The 11,547-nt window shown below is 34.9% G+C and overlaps 1 protein-coding gene across 1 annotated transcript; it reads left to right on the forward strand.

Moving 5' to 3' along the window:
- Positions 1–6: 6 nt before the first annotated feature.
- LOC102495832 (coiled-coil domain-containing protein 25) lies at positions 7–411 on the forward strand. The gene has a single exon (XM_014587578.2). It carries the CDS (start codon positions 44–46, stop codon positions 365–367), a length of 324 nt encoding a protein of 107 aa, XP_014443064.1. The 5' UTR covers positions 7–43; the 3' UTR covers positions 368–411.
- The last annotated feature ends 11,136 nt before the right edge of the window (positions 412–11,547 follow it).

Here is an 11,547-nt window from a genome sequence, read left to right on the forward strand (position 1 = left end):
ACATAAGGGAGAGAAGATAGAAGACATTCCAAAAGAAGTGCTGATGGACTGTGTTCACCTTGTGAAGGCCAATAGTATTCAAGGCTGCAAGATGAACAACGTTAATGTGGTATATACGCCGTGGTCTAACCTGAAGAAAACAGCTGACATGGATGTGGGGCAGATAGGCTTTCACAGGCAAAAGGATGTAAAAATTGTGACAGTGGAGAAGAAAGTGAATGAGATCCTGAACCGATTAGAAAAGACCAAAGTAGAGCGGTTAAAAAAGCGGTTCCCAGATCTAGCAGCAGAGAAAGAATGCAGAGACCGGGAAGAAAGGAATGAGAAAAAAGCCCAGATTCAAGAAATGAAAAGGAGAGAAAAATAAGAAATGAAGAAAAAGAAGGAAATGGATGAACTTAGGAGCTATTCGTCACTAATGAAAGTAGAGACTACGTCTTCAAATCAGGATGGCAATGATTCGGATGAATTCATGTGAAAAGAGAGGAGGACCTTTGAAAGATGTGACTGTAGAGACAGCTGCAAACCTTGTGATTTCATATATTGTTCCTAATGATAAGAAACAACCAACCAAAATTCTACCTTCATACTACACAGATATTCATTCTGGAGGTTTTGTTTGTTTGTTTGTTTGTTTTTTAATCAAGTTTAGGCCTTGTGACTGTTGTTACCTGAATACCAAGTAAGCCCAGCCTCGTTTGTGATGAGGCATTGGCATCATTCTAAGCAATAAGGGAGAAGTAGAGAGTGGTGCTCTGTGAATCATTCGTAGATGTAGGTGACTTGGTTTTTGTCTTGAAGAACAGCATGAAACAGTCCACATTTCAGTTATGATTTTAGAAAGAAGATTTAAGCATTCCACTAATCAGCCAAGTAACGTGTCTCCTTACCTTGAAATACTTATTTAGAGTTATAACCCCAGAGTTCAGAATTGTCAATAATAGACTCGGTAACCTAAAATGTAGCATCACCATTCATGTGAACACCTGTTATCCAGGATACTGAATCGAAGATACATTTTTATGCAGTGTGGTAAGGCAACCCCTATAGAAAGAGAAAAACCATAACAAGAGAAAAAGGCCTTCAGGACAGAATGCATACAAATTCACGTTTTAACTACATCCAGAATTAAGCATGTAGCATTCTTATTTTTAACTGTTTTCTAACTCAGCAAAATGATCTTTTACAACAAATATTCTGCCTATAATAGTACATTGGAACCGTGGACAAAAAACAAAAGACTAGCCCCTCCATTTACTCCAAGTAGGTGTATGGGATTGAACTGGAAAATTATCTAAGACATAATTCATTCTCCAAATTTTGAGTGAGTATGGAAAACAACTCCAGAGATCAGTGGTTTTTGTGTGTGTTTAATTATATTCAGACTGGAATTCTGTGATTAAAATTATAATAAAGTATTTTTTAACTGGAAAAAAAGATTTGGGGCATTTATACACACACTCCTAGCATATTTTTTTTTATTATTTTCAAAACATACATATATTTTTTTCTTTTTACTATTATTACAACTTTCAATAGCTGTATACTATTAAAACATACAAAATTAATTTCCCCAGCATAAATACACTAGATATTACTCTAGTCAAAGATATTACCATACACATTATCATCAACAGATAATTTTCCATTGTTGTGTCCCAAACTATTGAGTCTGGGGAATTGAACCATGGAGTCACCTTAATCAAGACGCCATCTGCTGACCCCTATTTCCTTTTTACTGTTAAGTAGAGTTCAGTTATAAGAAATGCCAAAATCTGTTTATCTATTTGTGTGTTGATGAACATTGGGTTATAATTAGGGTGATCTACTACAAGTCTTTAAGTGGAAATGCTGCATTTCCTTTTCTTTTTAGAATTTCCCAAATAGTCTTGTAAAATGACATGCCATTTTATGTCTCCTCAACACTACATAAGAGTACCAGTTATTTCACAAACTCAATAACATTTAGTATGATCGGACCAGTTGCTGTTAGACAATTTAATAAATGTGTCTCCTTAGAGTTTTAAGGAGGCATATCATAGTTTTAATTTATATACTCTTAGTGTGATCATAGGTATTGTTTTACATGTTTATAGGAATATTTATTTTTGTGAAATGTCTATTCAACATAGTTTATCCATTGTTAGTTGGATTATAAGTCTTATGATTGAATGTAAGATTTGTTTTTACATGCTTAATACATGTCCTTTAACTAGTCTATGTGTTATAAATATTTTTTCTCAATTATATAAATCTTTTTTGTTTTCTTAGTAGAAATTTCTTTATTTTTTTCACTGGGTTTGTGCACTCACCAGGGAGAAACATATGAGACAAAGAGAGGAAAATTGTGAAATCACCCCTCCTCCAGGGAGCTGGCCATTCTGCAATCTGTTCTTCTCCAGTCTCCTCTCATAATTTGGGCACATACATATGAACCCGGCATTATTTTTAACTGCTGGGTCAGGAACTCGAACTGCAGGTGGCCATGTGGAATCTAGCACCTTAACTATCATCCCACCTGTTGGTCTCATTTTGTTAGTACTAATTCTTTATCAAAGAATTATTTAATTTTGAGACCAGCAGTTAGCATAATGGCTATGTCGCTGGACTCTCACTTAGTCGACCGTGGTTCGTGTCCTGGACCCAGTGGCTTAAACTCACGCTGGGCGCATGTGCGTACATGCCCAAGATCCCGAGAGGAGAATGGAGGAGAAGGGATTGCGGCGTGACCATCCCCCCTGGGGCTGATTTCTTGCTTTCTGTCTCTCTGTCTCTCTCTGTCTGGCTAGCACACGCACCCTATAGTGAAAATCTCTCCACACACACACACACAAAAGAATTATTTAATTTGGGGACCAGCAGTTAGTGTAATGGCTATGTCGCTGAGCTTCCATGTAGTTGACCACGGTTTGAGTCTTGGACCCGGTGGATTAAACTCACACCTGGCATGAGGAGAATGGAGGAGAAGGAATTGCGGCATGGCCATTCTCTCCTGGGGGGTGATTTCTCACTTTCTGTCTCTCTCTGTCTTTCTGGTGAGCACATGCACCCTATAACAAAAACCTCTCCAAAAAAAGAAAAAAAAAGTTATTTTATTTTAATTTTAAAATTTAATTTAATTTTTTTTATCATTATTATTTTTAACTTGACCAAAGAGAAGCAGAGAAATGGAAAGTGAGAAAGCAAATCGACGAGTCTGGGACTCAAACCAGTCAGCTGTGTGAGAATCCAATGCTTTAACCACCATATCATCTGCTGTCTTCTCTTAATAATAATTTTTAAAAACAGATATTCTTAAATTTTGGATGAAGTGTCATTTATTATTTTTCTTTTTTTGTTTCATGCCTGCCAAGGTCACAAAATTTGTTCTGCTATATTTTCTTCTAGAATTTATGTAATCCTAGGTTTTACATTTAAGTTCAGTATTCATTTTGCCTTTTTTATATATATTTTGAAGTAATAATTAGCATTCATTTTGTTTCTGCATGGTTGGTTATATAGGTGATTCTACAGCATCTGTTTTAAACATTTTTCGTTCTTGCTTAGACTGCCTTTGTCAAAAAGTAGTACAACATATACATCTACGTCTATCTAACCACAAATATCAAATCTAACATCAGATAGGATAATACCCATATCTTTGCTCTTCTTTTTGAAAATCGCTTTGGTAATTAGAAAAAATTTTAATTCCCATATAATTTTTAGAATCAATTTGTTAATTTCTAGAAAATAAGTAATGCTATGTGTTTGGTGTTAGATTCCACTGAATCTATAGATCAGTTTTGCCCCATTTGCTTTCTTGGTATTATGGAGTCTTTTAATCCTTGTGTGTGATGTATCTCTCCATTAATTTAGGCCTTTAATTTCTCTCAGTAATGTTTTTTGGTAGTGGAACAGAGATTTTAGATATGTTTTATTAGATCTCTTCCTCTGTGTTTTGGGTGTTTGGGAGCTATTTCAAATGGATTTTTTTTTTAATTTTGTTAATTGACTGTTTATTAGCTACAGTTTTGTAGATTGTCCTGAATTTTCTATGTGCACAATCACATCATCTGAAAATGAGAATAATTTTAGGCTTTCTTTTCTAAATTTTATGCCATTTATTTCTCTTTTCTTTTGGAAGGGATTTTTATATACGGTGCATGTACTCACCAGAAAGACACAGAGAGAAAGAGAGACAGAAAGGGAGAAGTCACCCCCCACCCCAGGGGGCATGGCTATGCTGGAATCCCTTTTCCTCTCAGGATTTTGGGCACGCACACACACATGCCAGGTGTGAGTTTTAAGCCACTGGGTCCACTACTTGAACTGCGGTCGACTACATAGGAGTCCAGCAACATAGCCATTATGCTAGCTGCTGGTCCTGCCAGTTATTTCTTCATCTAGTGTTTTATCTATTGCTTACTCATACGGAACCGGCATCTATTCTTGGTTTCCAATGTCATAGGAAATAAGTAAGTTTTTTTACTTTTTTCTTTGATTATTCAATTGATTTTAGTTCTAGATTTTTTTTAATATAAGCCCATAATAAAATTTGAAGAACTTTATTACTATTTTTTGTTTGCTAAAAAGGTTTATTAGAGTTAAGTGTTGGGTTTTTCAACTGTTTGTTGAATCTATTGAAATTATTGTGTTTTTTTTTCCTTTTTTTATTCAATTAATATGGTGAATAACATTGACTGATTTCCAGATAGTACACCTAACATGCATTCCCAGGATAAAGCATGCTTGGTAATGATTTATTATATTATTGAATTTAGCTTGCTAATATTTTATTGAGAATATTTCTATCTCATGATTTATGAGAAATATTCATTTTTATTTCTTTCTTATAACATATCATGGTGTTTGATATCAGGATTATGCTTACATCATAATTCCCACCTAAAGCATGTTAGACTATTTATCTTCCCTTTCTATTTCCTGAAAAGTTTGGGTGAGATTAATATTATTTCTTGTTGGTATTTGATAGAATTCACCAATGAAATTCCTAGGTATGGAGTTCTTTTTAAGAAAAAACTTTGCTAAAATATTCAACATCTTTACTAGATGTAGGACTATTTAAATTTTCTGTTTCTTCTTGCATTCATTTTGTAAGTTATTTTTCAAGAAATGATTAATATTATCTAAGTTGTCAAATTTGTTGGCATAAAATTTCCTATATTTTCCTTTTATTATTCTATCAATGTCTGTAGTATCTGTGCTATCTTCACATTCCTAATACTGGTGATTTATATTCTTTTTTTTCTTGTGCTCAATATAGCTACAAGTTTATCAGTTATATTGACTTTTTCATGAAACAACTTTAGGCCGTTATTTTCTCTGTACTGTATTCATTTTATTTTCTATTTCATTGATTTCTACTCTTTATTATTTCTTTCCTTATACTTACTTTGTGTTTCGTTAGTCATCTATATTTGTAATAAGTTCAGTTATTTTTCATTCTTAATTTTTAATAAAAGCATTTAAATTTATACCTTTATATATAAGAAATGTTAGCTCCATTCTACCGATGTTCATATATTGTGTTTCATTGCTATTCAGCCCAGCTCAATATTAATCATCTGTTATTTTTGTATTTGACGTAACAATTATTTAGAAGTTTGTTGTTCAATTTCCACTTATTGGGATCTTCATAAATTTTACATTATTCAATTGCATAGATTTTTACATTCTATTAAGATGATAGAATATACTCTGACAAACTTCAGTCACTTTGTATTCATTTCTAAATTTCTCTTGTCTCATTTTGGTAAGTTTATCATGTGCAATTTAAAATGAATTTGCCATCACTTGAAGTAGCTTTATATAAACATCAATTGGTTACTACTGATCAGGTTTTCTATGAATAATAAATTTACACTAGTTGGTCTATCAATTTTGAAGAAAACAATGTTAAATGTACTATAATTTCTGGCTTACATAGTCCCCCCTCTAATTTTACCAAGTTTTGTCTTATGTATTTGAAGGCTTTATCATTAGACACATATACATTTACATATGTGATGTCTTATTATTGCATTGCTACTTTTATTTTTATAATATATGCCTTTTCTGTTTGGAAAAACCTTTTGTCTTAGAGTCAATTTTATTACATGCTAAAATATTCACTTCATTCTTCTTATGTTTACATTTTTTATGGGGCATCTTTTGTCTAACCCACTTACATTTAATGTATCTGTATCTTTATGTCTACACTGAGTGCTAGCAAATAACACCTTTATTCATTCTGTCAATATCTTTTTTTTTTTTTTGAGAAGTTTTTGCTATAGGGTGCGTGTGCTCACCAGACAGACAGAGAGAGACAGAGAGAGAGAAAATGAGAAATCACCCCCCAGGGGGAACAGTCACCCTGCAATCCCTTCTCCTCCATTCTCCTCTCAGAATCTTGGGCACGCATGCACACATGCCCGGCGTGAGTTTAAACCACTAGGTCCAGTACTCGAACCCTAGTCGACTGCATGGGAGTCCAGCGATATAGCCATTATGTTAACTGCTGGTCCCAATATCTTTTTAATTAGGTATAAATTAACATTTAATGTAAGTCTCCTTATGGTTATTGATTAAATGCATTATTGATTGAGCAGAATGTGTATTATATATGTACATATATTCATACATGTATTTCTGTATGTGTGTATGTTTGTGTATACACACACACACACACACACACACACACATATATATATATATATATAAAGGTTTTTGTCATGGAGCACATGGACTCACTGGAGAGAGACTGAGAGAGGAAAAGTAAGAAAAAGCACACCGCTCCCCCAGAAGAGGACGGCTGTGCCACAATCCCTTCTCTTGTATTCTCCACCGGAGATTTTGGGCACACACGTCCTGACAGTGCATCTATGATCGACTACATGGGAGTCCAGCAGCATAGCCATTATACCAACTGATGGTCCCCAATCTCCAGCATTTCTTATACAAAGATAACTTCAAGACAAGTTCCCTAATGTCCCTTAAAACCAAGTTTTATTAATTTCCAAGGGAAAATTATTTTTCTTTCATCTTTAGATTAATAATTTTCACTTCTTCAAATACTCTTTTTTTAGTCACATGCTTTTTATTATCCTATTAGCCTTCATTATCCTAATATAAGTATTTTCTAGTTTGTATGTGTTACCTTTAAAGTCAAGTTCTCAAAATTGAATGTAATTTAATAAAATTTAACTAATTCCACTCAGAACATTTTGAAATGCTGTATACATTTTCTAGTTCTCAACATTAAAATTATGTTAATGCAGACAAAATTATCATTAGCTTTTGTAGGGGCACATCTTGCTATTTTTTTTCTCATTTGAACTTCTTGAACACTAAAACCTACAGTAGCTAACAAGTAACAAACACAATATCAGATGTGAACATCTGAAGAAGATACAACACCTGCAGAATTCAGGTTATAAAAGCTTTTAATCCCACCCATAGTGGCACAGTGCAGTAGTGCAGTAGTGCAGACACTGCAAGGAGGGAAGCCACATCAAGAGTTGGGTTCTGGGGCCAGCAAGTGGTGTGGTGGTTAAGGGTGCTGGGTTCCCACATGGCCAACTGTGGTTCAGGTGCCAAACCTGGAAGCTTGCTTTCTCCCTTTCTCTTTCTCTCTCTGTCTCTTTCTGGTAAATCAAAAATAATAATAATAATAACAAATGGAATTAAATAAATAAATAATTCTTAAAAAAATGATTTGGGTTCAAAACCTAGTTAACCTGTACACTCCAGGCATACATGTTGATGATCCTGGTTGGTAAGGAAAGGCTGGGGAAAGTATTGTGGCATAAGATCCTGTTGAAGGTATTTCTATCTCTCTCTCTCTTTCTCTCTCTCTCTCTCTCTCTCTGTGTGTGTGTGTGTTTCTCTCGTGAGAAAAAAGAGAGCTTACATAATTTTAAGGGACTTTATACAACTTGGAGCATGCCCAGTACTTAGCTGGGTTGTCCTCAAGTAACCTTTAGTTCATTAACATGTCATTTGCATTGACTCCTGGGAAGTTATTACATGAAAAGTCTTAACTGAGCATGTACTGAAGTGAGAGAGGAGGGGATGATATACAAAAACACACAATGCAGAAACCCCAAGGCTGGTACCCATCCTGTGAGCCAGTCCACTCCTCTATTTCAGGAGTATCCTTTTATTTGTTATTTTACTCTGCTTTATACTTTCCTGTTACCTTACAAAGCCTTGTTTTTCCACTATATTTCTGTCTCTTGGCTGAATTCTTTCTCCCTAGAAGACAAGAATAGAGGTCTTTGCCTCCACACTAACAAATTTTATTATTATTTTTATTATTATTTTTGGTGACAGACTAGTTCAGTTTCTCAGACCTAAGTGTTTTCCTCCTTAGCAAATAAAACAGATAAAAGTAGACCCTCTGGTAATGTTACTCAGAGGTCACCTTTCAGGAATTTATCTGGGCATATGCAATGGTGTTTATCCAAATACTTTAACCCTTGAGAAGTAAGTACTATGTAAATGCAAATACTGCTATGGTTATCAGTTCTCTCAGAACTGTAGGCACAGTCTCCCTAGACACGTAATTAAAATTTGCATACTCTTATTAAATGAAACTATTTGAAGATAGTCATTTTGTAACTTTCGAACTAGACCTTTTTTTCAGAAATCATTTATAAATGTTATTTAATGCAACTCCAAGGCTTCAAAAGAAAATGTGGAAGGACCTCCTGCAGGAGCTTTGCCTAAAATTCCATTGTGAAGCCTGGCTTAACAAAGCATGTTTTAAAATGGAGCACACAGCCATGTTCATAGTTGGAAATTGACGACCTCAGAAGCCAATACACGGGGAATCAGAATTTGTTAAGGTGTGTGTGTGTGTGTGTGTGTGTGTGTGTGTGTGTACATGAGCGTTCAGGCATGTGTGTGCAAAATATGTTTTTGGCCAAGTGGGCTACTTATGAGCCACAAGATTAGCAACCTTACATTGTCACCTTTCCATAAGCTCAGACCAATTATAATACTGTATATAATACAATAGCTGTTAAAATTACAGTTGCTTTAGGAGTCAAATTTAAAAAAAAGAAAAAAAGTTGGGACCAGTAGATGGCATAATGGTTATGTCTCTCAACTCCCACATGGCTGACTGCGGATTGAGTCCTGAACCAAGTGGTTTGAATATCACACAGGGTGCATGTACGTGAGAGCCCAAGATCTCAAGAGGAGAATGAAGATAAAGGATGGTAGCATGTCATCCCCCGGGAGGTGATTTCTCACTTTCCCTTTCGCTATTTCTGTCTCTCTCCAGCTAGTGTACACACTCTAAGGCAAAACCTATAAATAAAATGACAAGTGAGCACAATGATAAATAAACACACTTTCAGGTGGTTTCATATTACAAATCCTTAGGTGGGCAAATTTGCTCAATACAACAAACTAGAGGGTCATGACCCTAACAAGGTCAGCAAAAAGGGTGCATTGACATGTAAGGAGCGTAAATATAGTTAGTGTTCTTTAAGGTTTGAAGGGAATGGAAAAGAAATATTCTATCTATAGCTAAGAAAAATATAGCCTAGTAAAATAGTTTCCCCCAATATATTCTCTTATTGCACAATGGGAAAGTAGTAATATTACACATACAAAGAGAGAGGAAGCTTGATTACTCCTTCAAAAACATTCAACAAAAGTGAAAAGCCAGGAAATCGTGAAATGAGGTTGGGTATAACACCATCTGAGAGTTCCTCCAAGTTTCACAAAGCAAGCAGGTGTGTACAATTAGCCGCCTGACAATTCAGGCAAACGTGCAACCATCATACATCCACAAAATGTTCCCTTGCTATATTTCCTAATCATCACAATTTAATTGAGTTCTGAAAACAAAACATATGGACAAATTTTAGTCAGGTGAAAAGAAAGTAAAATGAGAGGGAAATCTGCAATTTAGAAAGCAAGGCTGAAGAAGTTACAAGGTTTGCAAAGATGTAAAATGTGAAAACTTATCCACAAGAGTAACAGACAACTTAATGAAGATGACTCTAAGTCATTATGATAATTCTATACATAAATGGATGATCTTCCTTTTTGTTGTTGATGTTGTTGAGAGATTTTGCTATAGGGCACATATGCTCACTGGCTAGACAGAGAGACAAAAAAAGTGAGACATCACCCCCAAGGGGGATGACCATGCCATCCCTTCTCCTCCATTCTTCTCTTGGGATTTTGGCAGGTCCACACATTTGCCAGCTTGAGTTTTAAGTAGCCAGGTCCAGGACTTGAACCACCATCGATTATGTGGGAGTACAGTGATGTAACTATTATGCCGTCTGCTAATCCCAATGAATGATTTTTCTAATCTCATAATGTACCATAGTATTTAGCTTGTAAAGTCCTTTTATGGGTTAAGCTTTGGTGATTCCAAAGAATGACTGATAATTCAAGACTGAGCAAAAAGCCCAGCTGCAGTAGCACAAACAGTAAGGGCACTTTCGGATGATGCTGGAGCTTGCCTGGTAAGATTGAGTTCAGTTCTCATCCTGGTATGCCTACACATGCTGGGTGGGCACACCTATGGCCATGGTTGACTGCAGGGCTTGGGGAGAACTGCAGCATGAAGACTCTGTCAAGGGTACTTGATGTTCTCTCTCTCTACCCCACACATACACACAGTTTGTCACTCACTATCTCATACACATGAAAGAAATTACCACATTTAAAGCATTAGACAGATCTATACCATATTTGTTCTTCAACATTTAAAAGAACATAGAAAGAAAACTCTGTATAATCTCATCTGGTCTCTTAGTCTAGTATTACAAAAGGGAAAAGAAATCCATTCATTGGCTAAGCTAGAGAAATCAGAATTTCTTTAGCTGATGTAATGAGTGCTATTCAATATAAATATAATGTAAGTATATTCATTATTTTAAATTTTTAGTAGCTGCTTTTAAAAAGTAAAGAGCTATTTGAAATTAAATAGCATATTGTATTAAATTTTATATATTTAAGCTACTGTTTTTAAAATATTTTCTTTCACTGTAAAGCAAAAGTTCATCAATTTCAAAACTATGAGAGGACTTCAATAAGTTCATATGAGTTTTCTATGAGCTTTTGAAGACCTCTCCAATGTCTGTCTCAGTAATTTCATGTACTCTTGTGTCAATTCAGTACTATTGAGTTCAAAGAGCATTCAGTTGAAAGCAACTCTAAACATATGGATATCAATAAACATCTTTCAATTTTTTCCATAGATATTTTATTAATTTTGTATTATAATATCGATTACAATTTAAATCTTCTGCATATAGATTAATGATTATATATATATATACATATATATAAAAGTTTTATTATTGATTTCTATGGTGAAACACTGAAGTTTTGAATAAATTGAAGAACTTATTTAGAGAGGTAACAGAAAAACTTCTCCTTTCCTTGAAGCTTCAGATTTAGCTTGTTGGGGCCAGCAAGTGGCATGGTGGTTAAGGACATTATACTCCCACATGGCCAACCACTATTCAAGTCCCAAACCTGGCGGCTTTCTCTCTCTCTCTCTCTCTCTCTCTCTCTCTCTCTCTCTCTGTTTCTTTCACG

The sequence above is a fragment of the Tupaia chinensis genome, unplaced genomic scaffold (assembly GCF_000334495.1).
Source record: "Tupaia chinensis unplaced genomic scaffold, TupChi_1.0 Scaffold000225_1, whole genome shotgun sequence".
In the NCBI taxonomy this organism is placed as follows: Eukaryota; Metazoa; Chordata; class Mammalia; order Scandentia; family Tupaiidae; genus Tupaia; species Tupaia belangeri.

Coding starts and splice junctions, on each gene's coding strand:
- LOC102495832 (XM_014587578.2), top strand. CDS start 44: ATGGACTGTGTTCACCTTGTGAAGGCCAATAGTATTCAAGGCTGCAAG.